We start from the raw sequence: 16,523 nt of genomic DNA on the forward strand, positions 1-16,523 counted from the left end.
GTTATGAGGGGGCGCAACGAGCGCAAAAAAGAAGTTTGGAAGATGGTCGGCTGATAGCTGATAGGTGGACGGGCGCAGTGTAAATAGAGCAAGCTTCTGTAACATTCGGGGCACGTTGTCGTCGTTAGACAGTTTAGCGAAATGCGGAAGGGTCGTCGCATTAATTTTCGTGTTTAACTATATTCGACGTGATCGCTGTCAAAATGGTTCCGCTGTGGAAAAAGGCGACGTCCCCGACCATCGAGGAAGCGGCACGGGACATAGTCATTAAACGCATGCTAACCAAGCAGCTCGCTAGCTGCTTGCGCGACTTGCAGCAGGAACTTGTCAACGCGGAGCCCGTTGTCACAGGCGGTGAAGCGGTCTCCCGTGTGTGCTTCTGTCTGGAGGCCATCTTCATCCACGGTCTGAAAGAGAACATCGTCAAGAAAATGTCGAGCGTATTTAGCAATAGTGGTTCCGACAGGTCACCGACGCCGGACTTCTGGCCCGTGGCAATGGTATACTCGCACAAGGACGTCTTAGCCCAAATTGCCGGCCTCAACCAGATCAGCACGGACATCGGCCGCTGCAGAGCTTGGCTGCGCCTCGCCCTGAACGAATCCCTGCTCGTCAGCTACGTCGAGGCCATGATCCAGGACCGCAAGACGCTGCGCTGTTACTACCGCCAAACTGCGTACATGGCTGACCGCGAACAGCCGGACATCGTGAAACAGTTCCTTGAGGGCCTGTCGGGTTTCTCGTTCAGACTTCCAGTCAACTGCAGTGTTCTCAATTGCTGGAACGCCATGCCCTTGCAGTTGGCCGGCCTGCTGAAGTCGGCCGAAAGGATGGAACCCGTCATGCCTGCCTTGGACGTCGAGGACTTCTTCCAGAACGAGGCGGCAAGCCAGTCCAGGCGTATGCGCAGCAAGTTGTCTGTCAGCTCAAGCCGAATGACGTCTTCCGTCGCCATCCAGGCGAGCGAGCCTCCGCCGTCGGAGTCTCGACAGGCGCACAGTGTCGGCTGCGGCAGTGACAGCGGCGTTGATGTGACGACGAATGCCGCGTCGCTGCCTAGCGAGTCTTGCGTTGCACTGCCCTCGGTGACCGAGGCGAACCGTGACGTGCCGCCAGAGCAGACTAAAGTGATCGAGATCAAGTCGTCGTCGTCTCCGAAGGACCAGCAACAAGAGGATCAGCAGGGCATCGCGGTCTCGGCTGGGAGCAGCATCAGCGCGGCACAAGTGCGCGAACTGCTACGGACGCTGAACTTGGACGCAAACGAAGGCAGCGCAGCTTTGGCCGACGTCTCGGGGTCGCCGGCATCGGTGCCTGACTTCGACGTGCTGGACAAGTTTCCTGCGCACGAGTCGAGGAGGTCCTTCGGAAACGTGTTGGACCCGACGCAGGGTTGGTCGTCGCCTTTCGACGACGAGTACGAGGATGTCGGCGCTGGTGCAGCTGCCGATAAGTCTGACGGCTCGGAAGACTCGCTGGAGCAGCAGAGCTATGATTCCCTGGTGCTGAGCTACACCCAGAACATAACTCGGCAAGTGAGCGGAACGCCGGAGATGAGAGACCTCATTACGTCTGCTATCAGGACATGCTCGGAGAGTCAGGCAAGAAATCGCTCTTACCAACTCACGTGCGCCTGTTACAAAATGCAGACTTGCTTAAACTTCAAACTTATTTGAGTTTTTTTACTCGGAACTGGGGCTTGACTCGCTGGTTTAACTTATTACTTGCCAAGTGTTGGGGCATGGCACTTTTCATAGAGCTAGGCTAATTGCCTTCTTTACATACTTGGACGACTGTGGAAACAAGACTGCATGCTCCAGTAAACATAAAATTGTTAACATTTCATTTTGGTCTTGCGGCACTTTCTGTAAAGCGCAGGACACATTGTAAAAAAAAAAATATTGTTTAGATTATTAGCTATTTCACTAGCTTCCCCAAGCAAATTGTCATGCCAAGTTAGCATCTTTTGTATAATAAGGGTTTTTGATGCTCCTATTATGACTTCAAAACTGTTTACGGTGCAGCTGCTTAAATTTTTGTTTCAACATTATGTTTTTGATATGCAGGCAGCACCAAGCCGTGTGAAGTCTGAAGACCAGCGTTCAAGTGCTGACTCCCTAGACGACCTGGCAGATTTTGAGGTGGTTCCAACTGAGAAGGCCCCTGACGTTCGTACCAGTGAGCTTCTGGCACTGATGGGTTACATTCAGCAGGAGAAAGGCCTTGACCAACAAGCCTATACTTGTCGAGGCTGCCACTGCCCCATTGGCATGATCTATGGCGCAAGCTCGGTGTGCTCTTATGATGGCTACTCCTACTGCCCCGACTGTAGTGGCAGCGAGTCACACGTGATTCCTGCACGCATCATACACAATTGGGATTTCCGCAAGCACCCTGTCTGTCGTGAAGCAAAGAATCTACTGAAGAAATATGAAGATGAACCTCTGCTAGACTTGAGGGTGTTGAATCCTTCGCTGTATGATGCTGTCCCTGAGCTGGCAGCAACGCAGGTGCTTCGCTCGCAGCTAGGATTCCTGCGGCCTTACCTTCAAACTTGCTCGGAGGCAGCATCAAGTGCCCTGCGAAAGCTTATCTGGCCCAGAGAGCACCTTTACGAGCATATTCACCTGTACTCCACCTTTGACCTGTTGCAGGTGCCGTCAGGTGCCTTGCAGAGGACTCTAGAGAAAGCCATCAAGTTTGCCCGCAACCATGTGTTAGGGTGTAACCTGTGTGCGGCAAAGGGTTTCATCTGTGAAATTTGTCGGGACCCGTCTGTCATCTACGCCTTCGATACAGATGCGACCCACCACTGCAGCGCGTGCTTTGCAGTGTACCACCGTTCCTGCATCGAAGACGGCGGCCGGGTTTGTCCAAAGTGCGAGCGAAGGCGTCAGTGGAAGGAGCAAGGGACTGCGGTCAGTTCCGACATGTCAGCTGAGGGTGCTACCACCTCTTAATAACTCCTTGTGGAGTCGTTCGAACAGAAGTGACCGGGGCATTTTCTGCTTACGCCATGTGATAGCCCACAGAGGCTGCAGCTACACAGAGTTTTTAGCACAATGTTTTTTTAGGCAGTTGTGACAAAGAGAGAAAGCCATTGATTTAGGCAGCAGCAGTTTAATCACACTGCTGAGCTATCATTGGGCCTCTCTGATTGCCATTAAAAAATTTTTGACATGAATTTTTATTGTGCACGAGTGCCTACATGCATGAATGCATGTGTCCAATAAGTTTGAAACCTGTAATATATTTTCATGAAATGAATGCTTATCTCGGTGCATGTTAACGTGCAAGAAAATACTAAAAAAAATATTTTAATTCTTTGTGCAATATGTAGAGTACATGTAGAACAAGCATGCAACAAAATATACTTTTTTGAATGTAACTTTTGTACCATATGCTGGAATTTTTACGTTATTTGACATCTACTTTGTGCTTAACCTGTATATGTATGTGACAATGTTTGTTTGTACAGCTCGATTTTGACATGCCGTGCAATGTTATTCCACAGCACTTTTTTTTATGTTCTTTAATGTACACTTAAACTTTTCCATGATGCATGACACCAGCCTTTGTGCATTCATCCTACTTTTTATTGTATGTTTTCATTCTGGCATGCGGTACAGATCTGTGGACGTCACATACACTGTTGGCTTGCCCTCGATAAGGCTTTGTGCCCATGGAGGCAGTAGTGGCTTATCTGGTGTGATAGCTTTCTCTGGAGCGTTCTGCTTGTTTATAGGGTATATAGGCTTTTCCGAGTTGATAAGGCAGATTCCCTGTCAACCGCCAAATGCGCACATGCCCGTTTCGGCCTTTGAAACGGGCATGTCATTCACTGGACACTGCTTTAAGACCTTGAAATATGTAAATATAATGCTTGCTTGTGTACAGTAGTTGAATTTGTTTATTGAATGGTTGGGATTTATCGGCAGCCAGCAACATTTTAAAGGAAGTGCAGTTTAGAAAGCTGAGCAGACTACAAGTACCATCTCTATTGAGCATGAAGAAGAAACACAAAGCTTCATTCTGTTGCATTAGCATGTTGTAGCAGCAACTTTATTTTCTTTTCTGTTCACATGGCTTTTCTTTTATTGTTTTTTAGGCTTCACATACTCAATATACTCCTGCAGGCAAGCATGGTGTCTTTACTAGTGCATTCTTTGCATTTTTATACATAAGCTTTTCGACAGTGCTTTTCAACTTCCATTCAGTTGGTGGACAACAAATGTTGCACGACAGAGTGATGAAACTTGACGACAGCTGAAGAGATGGCCAGTATTGAAAGTCCAAGCCACATGCCAATGTGGCCTTCAACATAGGTAATGAGGCCTGGAATCTAGTCAGAGATAAAAAATACCTGCAGGTAAGCATGACACCACTAACGCATGGCCAAAATCCATTACCACTTTTATGCAGCTGTTTTGTGCATCGAAACAAGGGAAGAGCTGCGCTAGCAGTTACTTAGATGGTGCCTTGTTGTACATGTTGTGAGAGGAAGCTTTCATGGCTAAAGCACGTTCATGTGTTCTTCAGTGCTTATAAAATTGTGTGTAAATGCTACTATTCCATTATGATGAAGTTTCTAGGAATGATTTTGCTGTGGCATGAAGGTTGACTTCTATACTTATTTCGTTTTCTGTATCAAAACCTTGTGTTAACTTTCGTCTGAAGTGGTTTTAGACAACACTGTTTTAAGTACCTGTAACTTACAGTACTAAATATGAGCAGTGTACTTGTAACAGCAGCTTTTATAATGTTCCCCAGATGGTTTTATTAAATGTTGCCAACATCTGTAATTGTGTGTCTGTGTTCCTTTGAATGCGCTACTGGTCACTTGCTTCCAGTTTGGTGAAACTACTTTGCGGGAGCACTTTGCATTTGTTTTCCACGTATCACATTGATTTCCATATGCTGTGAACTTGCCCTTCCCACTCCTTTCCACAGCTGTTGTGTGTCTGTCTCCAGATGACACAGAGGCTCACTACTGAAGTAAGTCGTGAAGTTTGCGTCTGAATCTAGCTTCTGTTCAGTTGCTGTTCCTGGCAATTATGAAATACACGATAAAAAGACATTAAAATATATATATCTCTTTTTGGTGTATGGTAGGACCTCACCTCCATCCTAGGGTAGCCACGCACAGTTTTTCTTCTGTCTGAGCCCATCTGAATCATCAGCTCAATAGCATTCAGCCTGCATAGAAGAAGAGATTGTGAAAGCGTGTTTTCTTGCAAGGATAATGGTATCTGCGCTTACCTGCTGGCATTGGTCTTTATCTTGCCCACCACATTTGAATATGTCTTGTACCGGATCTCCCTGCAAAATATGTGAACATGTGCATTTACAAAAAGAGGCTGCTGAAGATGCTTGGCAACAATATTTGGGGAGTCTCCTGTGCTGCATTTAATTGTATTCCAAATTATTATCCAGGCTGTTCTTCTGCTTTTGTCTTGTGGAAATCTTGATTTGCATTTAAAGTTTGGCCAAAGGAAGAGACATCTGCAACACAGACGCTAGTTGCACCATTTGCAGTGATTAGTGCCAGTGATTAATGACTCCTAGAATGAGTTATAGTATGCAGAAGCAGGTTTCCTTACTGGCAGGGCTGGGTACAGCTTGCCAGGCACTTGGGTCGCCACTGGCCAACCTTCATCAGGTGGGTGCATTGAACTGCGAGTCATGGCGACCGAACGGTACGTTAGTTTCGAGTATCGACACATCTTTTTGTTGTTTTCAGGCGAGCGATGGACAGCAGTGTCTGTGCCAAGGGGAGGTGACTGAGTTACAGGAACATTTGTAGAGCGCATCATTGATATTGATATTTTTGATATTTTTTAAAACGTTTTATGAGAATGCAGCAGCTTTATCTGTTTTTGTGAAATGTGTTAGATTTTTCTCCACGGTTAAATGGAAAGATTTTCTGAAAGATGTTGTCGGCTGTCGAGCCATCTCGTGGACCTGATAATCGCTCGGGCGAGATAAGCATGCGAAGAGCTACGTCATCAAATTTTATTTGTATTTATTTACGCAAGTTTTCGTACAGGCAGCATAGGAGCGTTAGGTGATGGGAAAAAGCAGGTTAGACTACAGCGGAGCTGAAGTAATAATGAAATTCGTAAACATATATTTGAAAAGCCCGCGCTAAGGCGTGATGTTTACCGTGATCGAAGATGTCGCACAGGTCTCTGTGCCTTTCGTGCCGCAGACCATACAGCTTCGAGCTGCAGCGGCAGTTCGCTAGCCAATGCTCCATGAGGCAGTTCTCTGAACATTCCTGAAAAACACAATATGTTCAAATATGTCCTCTTGAAAAACGGTGTAAATATTTATTTATAGAATACTTTTTTACTACATCTCCCGTCCTCCTCGTTAGTATAGTGGTCAGTATCCCCGCCTGTCACGCGGGAGACCGGGGTTCGATTCCCCGACGGGGAGCTTTCTTTTTTCTTGTGCTCACACATTCCTAAGGAATAGGTGTTTCGGCAATGTAGCGGAGAGCAAGTTGTAAGTTTTGTTAATTTTATACATTGCAATCTTCTCGTCAGCCTTTCTGCTGCTTTCAACTTCATTTTCAGAACGTTTTGAGACCAAAAACTGCTTCGAAAGGATACGGAGGCCGGGGGGGGGGGGGGGGGGGGGGGGTATGCATAGACTTCAAAAAAAAGAAAAAAGAGGTAGCGACATCCGGCCGCCTGTCCCATTGATCGAAAAGCGACAGCCACAGGCCGTACGAGCACTGCTCGACTTAGGAACTTTGCGACTGCTGAAGAAAGCCGGTAACCAATCATCGGCTCAGCTAAAGAGAACTGAAGTTAGCTTTGCTGTCTGTGGTGAACAATCGAGTCAGGAAAGCGACCCGCTGGTCGCATTTGCAAGTGTGAACATCGGTCGAGCTGAGCGACTCCCTGGTCGCATGCGACAGCCGCGGTCGCACGCTCTCCGCGACTCGCAAGTGTACCGGAGTACCGTACCGGCGCTATCCTACCGCGACCCATATGCGGGCCACATTGGAAAATGTTGCTGGCCATAAGCCGGAAAACAAAATTAAACTTAAATAAAAATAAAAAAACGAGGAAAACACTAAATAACAAAGCAAATAAAAATAATTCAAAATCATAGTCCAAAGTTGTTCAAAATATCTTGTACTAAGAACCCCCCTCTTCCCACTCTTCGTGGAGCAAAAAAGCAGCACGCTGGATATCCTGCCTTTAAACGCCGGACGATCGAGGAATTGCTGAGAGAGAGAGAGAGAGCTACTGGAAGGGTACATCTTTCCAGGGACCATAGTACAACGGTCAATAAATACCTGTGCAGCCACTTATCCTCAAAAGATAAAATTGTGGGGTGTTTGTGTGGGGGAGATAAAGTGCGAGGGGGGGGGGGGGGGGGGGTTAAGCATGACTTAATTGAACCTATATAGTGACACGAGCGAAAGCTGGTTTGAATACATGGTTTGGAGGTTTGAATTAGGGGAACGCTCAAGCTTCGCCTTGAGAGTAGCCGCGATAGCCCGTGTAACACGATCTTTTCAAACCGCGATTTTGTTGGTGATGAGATGATATGGCGATGAGGCCATGCCCTTTTGAACGGGTGATCACACAAAGCGATCTGACCAAAAAAGGAACAGAAATAAAACTCCAAACTAAAAACTATAAAAACAGGTTCCAAAAGAAAGTCTTTTTTCGGTGCAGCCTTCGAGCTATTGAAACGCACTTCACTCCAGATTCTTCGCTCTCTGCGGCCGCGTCCTAAGAGCTTCACATCGGGCTTCCACCAGTATCGCGCTCCCCACGGAGTTGGCTCTGGGCCAGTCTCGGTCTTTTGTGCGCTGTACAATGCCAGCAATGGCTTCGTCTTGGCCTTGAGCACCCACTCAGCCGCCTCCTCTTCTTTTATTTTGTTTGTTTTTTTTTTCTCTGTCTTACCGCAGGTACCTTTGAGAGGCATGCCACTGGCAGGTGATACCTTCTCTGCAACTTCGCTGTCCGCCTAGTCCATTTAATCGAAATACCAGCGTACACCAAGTGAACTATTGTCTAATGTGCCAGGTTAATTGTTCTCTGGGAGTCGCATCAATCGGCCCCCATACGCTGTCTAAGCTAACGCCTCCCACACTATGAATGAAGATGCATCCAGCTTCCTCCTGGAACGCAATGCAGTATGTTGATCGGCAGTCCTAATGCCACTCGGCCGATTGCCCCCTGTAATCGCACGAGGAACTCCCGTGTGCCGGCAGAGATTCAAAGAATCGCATTAGCATACGTTGGAGCCGGCAGCGCGCCACGATCTTCCACAGGGCTCTGGTCAGTTCGTAGCGCTTGTATGCCCAGATCGCCCGACTGCCCAAGACACCCTTGTAGCGCGCCGTTTTCCCCCGCATTTCCCTTTTATGTAGCCCAAGGTAGTTTGCCCTGGCCGACAGCCGGACACCGAGGTATTTTGTGGATTCCCCTCCATATTAGATGCCTCCGTAGTTCCCACTTGTGCCCGCTCTGCGTATCTCCTTCGCCCCATGATATCACCAAACACTCCGAGGAGCTAAACTTCAAAATTGAAGCGAACTCATTCCGGCAGCGCAGATGTTCAGCAATTTCTGCAGCTCCTCTGGAGTCCCTGCTAGAACAGCAAAATCATTGGCACACACCAGCGCTGGTATACGTCGCTCAACTTCCCTTCCGGTTCTTTCTCATATTCTTTTTTTTTCTTTATAGGAACAGAAAGCCGCAGTATCTGTCACACTTCTCGGTGGACACCTGAACCGCACCGTAAGGAAGGGAGGAAGGTGGAAGCAGAAAGAGAGAAAGAGATGCCGTAGTGGAGAACTATGGGGTGTAATTTCGATCATCTTACTGGCCCCGTAGCGGTGGTGCAGTGTAACTTAAGAGAGAGAGAGAGAGACAAAACTTTATTGTCGGGAGTACTACTGGGTTTAATGGAAGAGCCAAGTGGCCGTTAGCTGGTGGCTGGTGGTGGTGGTGACTTCTTCAGCGCGGTTTACGGCGCCCAATTGTATATCGGGGCTCGCTTTACGCAGCACTTCCTACCAGGATTCAAGTGAGGGAGCTTCTATGAGAGCCTCAAGCAGCTACAAAAAGAAATTTGACCATGAAGATGACACATGTGCAGTATGTGGTAAATCCACAGAAACAATTAACCATCTTATACTCGAATGTGATGGTATCGATCCGGAAGTCCATACCAGTGGCCGGGTGAATGAACCTGCGGTGGAAGCTAGCAAAAAACGATTGGAAGACTGGTGGCTTAAAAGCAGAAAAGTAACATAATGTTAGTAATGTAGAAACAAAAATTCAATAAATAGAATGATGGTATGGTTAACTGATCTAAAACAATAAATAAGATATAGGGGAAAAAACGAGCATGGTAGCAACTGCTACCAAGGGGACGCTCCTATATTTCATCCATCCATCCATGGGAGGCGGGTCCTCTGAACAATCCCATAGAATATGATTAAGGTCGGCTTTCTCTCCACACCTAGTGCAGGATGAGCTTATGCTGTCCGGAAATATGTGTGCGAAAACCGCAGGGTTGAGGAAGGAGTTCGTTTGTAGTTTCCTCCAAACAATTTCTTGTTGCCTTGTTAGGGATTTGTGTGGTGGTGGGTATATACTCTCCTAGTGAGTTTGAAGTGTTGTGTAAGGTCGCTGTATGTGAATAATTCCTTCCATTTCAAATTTCTCGGCATGATGTCTCATCGCTCGAACGACAAAACCTCGAGTGTGTTGATGAGCAACCTCATTGCCTCGGTTCCCTCAGTGGGCGGGTGTCCATTTATCTCTCTGTCCAGTCTGATATATGCGAGGATGTTTCTGGCAGTATTTGATATTCTGCCACGCGAGAAGTTACGTATATGGCAGTTTTTGAATCGCTGACAATTATGTCCGCATCTGTTGTAGCGATGGCTAAAGTGATGGCGGCTTCTTCCGCTTGGTCCAAGTAGCGGACTTTGACCGAAGCGGCTGATACGCATTTACTGACGTTACTGGACTGCTTAATTGCACAGATGACAAAGGCACCTTCAGCCATATTGTAGTCCGAGGCGTCGATGTGCACCACCCCATCGTGATTTAGGTATTTTCAGTTTAGGGCCCTAGCTCTAGCTTTCCTCCTGCATTCATGGAAGGAGGGATGCATGTTTTTGGGCAAAGGTTTGCAGATAATTTTGCCGCGCACTCCTCTTGGTAGTGGGCCTGGATGGTTGGCTAGTGGTTCGGCAAAAATTCCCATGCGGTTGAGAATTTGTCTACCTGCTTTAGAGTTCGTTAGTCTTTGTAGCTGTGCTGTCTTATGTGCTGTGATCAGCTTCTCTACAGCGTTGTGAATCCAATGTGAGAGAAGTTTTTCGGTTGAAGTGTTTCTGGGTAGACCTGGCCCAGCCTTGTAGGTGCTTCTAATGAGTCTGTCTAACTTCTCCTTATCAGATTGAATGAGGTGGAGATAAGGGACTGAGTATGTGAATCGACTTAGTATAAAGGCATGTAAGATGCCTGACTAATTGTACCGGAGTGCCCGAGTCCGATGCCGATGCCGGCGGCTGTATTTCGATGAAGGCGGAACGGAGAGACATCCGTGTGCTGTGCGATATCAGTGCATGTTAAAGATCCCCAGGTGGTCAAAATTGCTCCGCAGCCCTCCACTACGGCTTATCTCTCTCTCTCTTTCCACTTACATTTCCACCTACATCCCTTCCCTTAGGACGCAGTTCACCGTTTGCACCGTCCGGGGAGGAGGCTTACGAGGCCTTTTAGTTGATTTTAGTTGGAAAACCAGTGTGCTTGTAAAGCCGACTCGTGAAGCTGACACGTATACGTACTATAGTGCCCCCAATAAAAACGGAGCACATGAACGAACAAAATATTGTTTTGCGGCGGGCCCTGCAAGTGGGTCGATGCACATGCATATATAGCTTGGGTGCGTGTGGGACACCCGGATGTTCAGCTTGTCACTCTTGCTGTTCACCTCATCAACACCCTGGATGCAGGAGAGCACTTTTTCCACAGGTTTCCTACTTCGTCTTATTTTGGGGACACATATGTGCTTTCGGAACAAATGCTGAAATGTTTTCTGCCGGCAGGCCGTTTTTTTTTTTAAACCCGTGGGATGTGTGATATAGCAGTGGTTTTCCTCCATGGATGTGTGGGACCATTAAAAATGGTGGGGGACCCCTCAAAGGACCCCCTGACACAATTGGAGGGGTTATCTTGCGCAGACTCAGGTTGCCGCAGTTCCGGGAGTAGGTCGCGGAATCGGCATTGAGTCGAGGCTAAATGGCCTTTAAAAACGCGCACTAGATAAGCCAGCACGCCAAGGCCTCCAGAAAACGTGGGGAAGAGATGAGGTGTGGATGCCAGTATGCACGCCGCTAGAAGGGACCCGGCGCCTCCCGACTCCTCGCCATTCGCTCGTCGGACACACAAGACGTTTTGCATTGAAGCTACGTCCAGAAATGCTACCAGAGATGGCGTTTCATCGATGCTGGCATTAACAAATGCAGCAAACACCGCAGGCGCTCTTTCCCTCCCTCTTTCTCACGAGTGCTCTGCAATTCCTCACTCCAATCGCATTTCTTTCGCTTTGAGAAACTAAAGTACCTCCGTGCTTTTAATAAAACCCTGCAAAACTGTGTCTAGTCAGGCCATAGCTATCGCGGGACCTTTCTTGGGTTTCGCGGACACTGCATTCCTGCTCAAATCAGAGATGTTCTACAAGATATGCTGTTGCCAAATTTTGTCCCCACAATCCCATTAAGATGAATTAAGCCATATGCTGTTGCCAAATTTTGTCCCCACAATCCCATTAAGATGAATTAAGCCAGAAATACCGTAACGAGAGCTACATTGGCCACAGTCTCGCCATTTCGCCATGCTGTCCAGGCCGACATGACTTAATGATCACTCTTTTGACAATAAAAGTTGTTTCTATCTCTCTCTTTCTCTCTCTCTCTGCCCGTGCCCCCTCCCCCAATCTCAAGGAGTCCCCGACGCATCAATGGCTGAGAGCCACTGCTAATACGGCTCTCTGTGTATAAAGGCGCCAAATTATGACAACGTGCTCAAGTGGCTAAAACGCTTCTGTCACCAAAGGAGCTTGTGCGGCGAAAAACGGTGACGACGGCGTGTATATATAGTTTGGTGATGAACCGAGAATCGCAGCATAGGTGAACATCTAACAGGAAGCATTAGGTCTGGAGGCAGTGTCCAGCACGACTGTTAAATCACGCAGAACGCTGTACTTGCCAAGAAGCACGCGCTAAAAACACGAGCTCAGTACCTGCGAAGAGGGCTTAGTGGACGTTAAATGCCCTCAGCCCGGTAAATCATTAAACATTGCATGAGCTTCCATCGCGAGTCCTCCGGTAGAGGAAATATTAGCTTCGTCTACCAAGAATCTACGCTCAAATGTCAAAAGTATTGATTTTGCTGTTGTTAAGTATGTGCCGTACGTGGAAGTATCAGCTGGACGTATTCTAAATATCTGAGGTGTTCGCCCACCTCGGCGGCCTGTGCAATCTGCATGACCTTGACAGATATCCTATGAAATGAATGTTGTTCAATCTATAAAATCAAAATGAAAAATCATAATTTAAGACAGCTATATATATGTCACATTGGGCACGGCTTCTAACCCAAATAGTGAAATTTCACGATACGAGTAATAATTAAAATAATAAAATAAAAACAAGCGGCGTGCATCAATGGAAATTGCTCAAGGATGACAAGGCGATAACAGCGAGTCACGCGTGCCCAGATTACTATCAGGACCGCGATAAACATTCGCCCATGTAGCCGCCCACGGTTGGAATGAAGGCAAACTTTGACTTGTAGTGATAACAGGACTACCTATAGGCAGCGCGGGCTGTTAGAATTCGTCGCATAGGTCAGTGTGCTCGAATTTTCCTGGTTGTAATGAGCGTGTGTCCTCCCTCATGACACGCGCGTAAACAGGAAGTTCACTTTAAATCAGTTTGAATTCTAAAGGTGTTTCTAAAGGATCAAATATTCCAAAACATGCAGGGTTTCACTGCCTCATGCCTGGAAATATTGTCTGACAACGTATTTGTAATCTGAATACTTAGCGCACGTGAGTTACCCCGTACTAGAATGATAGTCCTGTATATTGCACTTCCCAATAAAAGCAGGATGTGCTCCGCATCCTCAGTCTAGATTTCCGCCCCTAAACTTCGGAATACGAATATTAGAGTGACCCAAAGTGTGTCGAGAATTTCATGACTACTTTAATTCTCAATGAGAAATTTTTCTGTATAGTACTGCGTTACCACTATTTGTTTCGACGACAGAAAATTGTGCGACGTTACATAAGTTGATTCTGTTTCTTTGAGGCAGGGCTTTCTTTTGCTAGATCAAAAATATTTATGTCGCTTCATAATGCATATCCTCAAAATACTACAATAATGCTCTTTGGGTAACACATATTTTGTGTTTTATACAAGGTATGATAAGGAAAGGGAGCGAATTCCCGCCTCGAAACATGCGCAGTTCGAGCGATTAGCAAGGGAGAAAGTTTTAGCAGACATTGCAATCTCCTCCCGCAATGTGGTTATTTTATTATATTGTTAATAAGCGACCGTGGGCGACAGTTTACAGCAGAAGTTGTAGAAGAACTTCTTCGCCTCTGCTCATCCCATTTTTTCCATTCAACTCCTTACCACCCACAAACAAACGGTCTTACCTAACGCACCAATCGTACGCTTAGCAATATGCTCGCAATGTATGGTCTACTCGATCCCGCCACAAAAACTGGGATGAAGTCCTTCCGTTTATAACATACGCATTTAACACTGCTAAGCACGAAACGACAGGCTACAGTCCGTTTTTTCTTCTTTACGCATGACCTCCACGAAGTACCCTGGACACGTTTTTGCCTTTCTCACTCCCTGTTGAAACTTCACTAGCGCATACTCTCTCTTTGGCTGAAGAAGCTCGTCGACTCGCTAGACTTCGCACTCTAGCCTCCCAGGAACACTACAAGCAACGCTACGACAAGCGTCATCAAGATGTTAATTATGGCCCTGGTGACCTGGTGTGGCTTTGGACGCCGTTGCGTAAGCGCGGTTTGTCCCAGAAACTGTTGCACCATTATACTGGCCCTTTCGTTGTACTGGAACGCCTCAGCACAGTAAACTTTGTAGTCTCTCGCCTGACCACCCCAGGTCGTCGTTCTCGGAAGACTCAAGTAGTCCACGTGGCCCGCATGAAGCCCTTCTATCAACGCCACGAACCTTGACTCACCCGGCGGGCTTCGTCTGCGAAGGGGGCAGTGTCACGCACTTCCCGCGGTCCAGTATCGGAGGAAGATGAGGTTTGGCGGGATAAGCAGAAGAGGAAGAGGAAGCTGGGTCTGGGTCCGCTGTGGTGTGCTAATCTCCAGCGCATCCTAACATCTGTGTAAATAAACCTCGTAACAATATTATATATCCAAAGGGAAGGAAAAGGTGTTTGCCAGTTTCGGTATCTGCTATCTGATACCTGAAGCAACTGAACCGCGGCGGCGGAAATAAAATGATAGTGAGGAAGCGGTAGACGAAGTCGAGGTGAGAGATAGGAAGAAAGGACAGGGTGGGTAAAATAAAAATGAACATAAATATATACACTATGGCACAATGTACCAGTAGTTTGCTAGAGGCTCGCCCGCAGATGTCATAGGTCACTGAGCACTCGGCACATCGGGCGGGCCTCCGCAATAGCTCCAAGTGCAGAAGCACGATCCGCGCGCGACGAAATTGACGGCCGACGTGGGGCGATCGGCCGTTATCGTCCGAGATAGCACACGCGGAGCGTTTGATCACAGAGCGCACTATCTGGTGAGGTGAAACAGGCGGGACATCAAGCCCGCCTGTTCGATGTATTCACACAGGCTCACATGTGTTCGCTCGCGGACGCGCGCACTCCCGACGGCTACAGGAGCACTTCTACGCTGTCCGGGATTGCTCCTTGCGCTCCGTAAGCCTCAAGCAACTCGCGGCATAGTTCGGCTAGCGTGGCGCAGTGCAGTAGATGATGTTTGAGGGTGTCTACCGCAAATATTTGTTTTTAGGGAGAAATTTCCTCGTATCAACAAACTAAATAACCTATATCTTTAGGGAAATAAATATACTCCGGAGCTCACCGAGTACATCCTGACGGTGTTAAGCGGTGTTCTGAACATTTATTCGATATGTGTACAAAATAATTTATGCTGAATTTATATGTAGTCTGCGCGCCTGTATATTTGAATTGCTCACAACAAATTTTCTAAAGTACCCCGTAGCCACTCCTCATATAAACCCTCCCCCCGGATGTGCATGGAGAGTTCCACTTCTCTCTCTCTCTATCTATCTATCTATCTATCTATCTATCTATCTATCTATCTATCTATCTATCTATCTATCTATCTATCTATCTATCTATCTATCTATCTATCTATCTATCTATCTATCTATCTATCTATCTATCTATCTATCTATCTATCTATCTATCTATCTATCTATCTATCTATCTATCTATCTATCTATCTATCTATCTATCTATCTATCTATCTATCTATCTATCTATCTATCTATCTATCTATCTATCTATCTATCTATCTATCTATCTATCTATCTATCTATCTATCTATCATATATCTATCATCTATCTATCTATCTATCTATCTATCTATCTATCTATCTATCTATCTATCTATCTATCTATCTATCTATCTATCTATCTATCTATCTATCTATCTATCTATCTATCTATCTATCTATCTATCTATCTATCTATCTATCTATCTATCTATCTATCTATCTATCTATCTATCTATCTATCTATCTATCTATCTATCTATCTATCTATCATATATCTATCATATATCTATCATCTATCTATCTATCTATCTATCTATCTATCTATCTATCTATCTATCTATCTATCTATCTATCTATCTATCTATCTATCTATCTATCTATCTATCTATCTATCTATCTATCATCTATCTATCTATCTATCTATCTATCTATCTATCTATCTATCTATCTATCTATCTATCTATCTATCTATCTATCTATCATCTATCTATCTATCTATCTATCTATCTATCTATCTATCTATCTATCTATCTATCTATCTATCTATCTATCTATCTATCTATCTATCTATCCATCATCTATCTATCTATCTATCTATCATATATCTATCATCTATCTATCTATCTATCTATCTATCTATCTATCTATCTATCTATCTATCTATCTATCTATCTATCTATCTATCTATCTATCTATCTATCTATCTATCTATCTATCTATCTATCATCTATCTATCTATCTATCTATCTATCTATCTATCTATCTATCTATCTATCTATCTATCTATCTCTCTCTCACACACACACACACACACACACACACACACACACACACACACACACACACACACACACACACACACACACACACACACACACACACACACGCGCGCGCGCGCGCGCACGCACGCACGCACGCGCACACACTCCTTGGCAAA

At 46.0% G+C, this 16,523-nt stretch overlaps 2 protein-coding genes and 1 non-coding gene across 3 annotated transcripts in view; 2 read left to right on the plus strand and 1 right to left on the minus strand.

The window, feature by feature from the left end:
- The first annotated feature begins 10 nt into the window (after positions 1-10).
- On the plus strand, positions 11-4,802 carry Plekhm1 (Pleckstrin homology and RUN domain containing M1). Its single transcript, XM_084599222.1, has 2 exons — positions 11-1,601; positions 2,067-4,802. The coding sequence occupies exons 1-2, from the start codon at positions 204-206 to the stop codon at positions 2,958-2,960; spliced, it is 2,292 nt and encodes a 763-aa protein (XP_084455348.1). The 5' UTR covers positions 11-203; the 3' UTR covers positions 2,961-4,802.
- ppk17 (amiloride-sensitive sodium channel pickpocket 17) overlaps positions 4,214-16,523 on the minus strand; it is a 69,281-nt gene continuing 56,971 nt past the window's right edge. The window contains exons 19-23 of the mRNA XM_084597182.1: positions 6,163-6,277; positions 5,601-5,673; positions 5,260-5,319; positions 5,121-5,196; positions 4,214-4,342 (exon numbers count right to left, since the gene is read on the minus strand). Coding sequence (XP_084453308.1) covers positions 4,214-4,342; positions 5,121-5,196; positions 5,260-5,319; positions 5,601-5,673; positions 6,163-6,277 — 453 coding nt within the window. The remainder of the gene's footprint in view (positions 4,343-5,120; positions 5,197-5,259; positions 5,320-5,600; positions 5,674-6,162; positions 6,278-16,523) is intronic.
- TRNAD-GUC (transfer RNA aspartic acid (anticodon GUC)) lies at positions 6,367-6,438 on the plus strand. Its single transcript has one exon. It is a non-coding gene; the product is annotated as a tRNA-Asp (tRNA).

The sequence above is a fragment of the Amblyomma maculatum genome, chromosome 3, assembly GCF_055883805.1.
Source record: "Amblyomma maculatum isolate TAMU_Amacu chromosome 3, ASM5588380v1, whole genome shotgun sequence".
Taxonomy (NCBI): domain Eukaryota; kingdom Metazoa; phylum Arthropoda; class Arachnida; order Ixodida; family Ixodidae; genus Amblyomma; species Amblyomma maculatum.

What these genes read in the sequence shown, in the direction of transcription:
- Plekhm1 (XM_084599222.1), top strand. Translation starts at nt 204, where the DNA reads ATGGTTCCGCTGTGGAAAAAGGCGACGTCCCCGACCATCGAGGAAGCG. An exon ending in GGACATGCTCGGAGAGTCAG is followed by an intron (nt 1,602 to 2,066) that starts GCAAGAAATCGC and finishes TTTGATATGCAG; the next exon opens with GCAGCACCAAGCCGTGTGAA.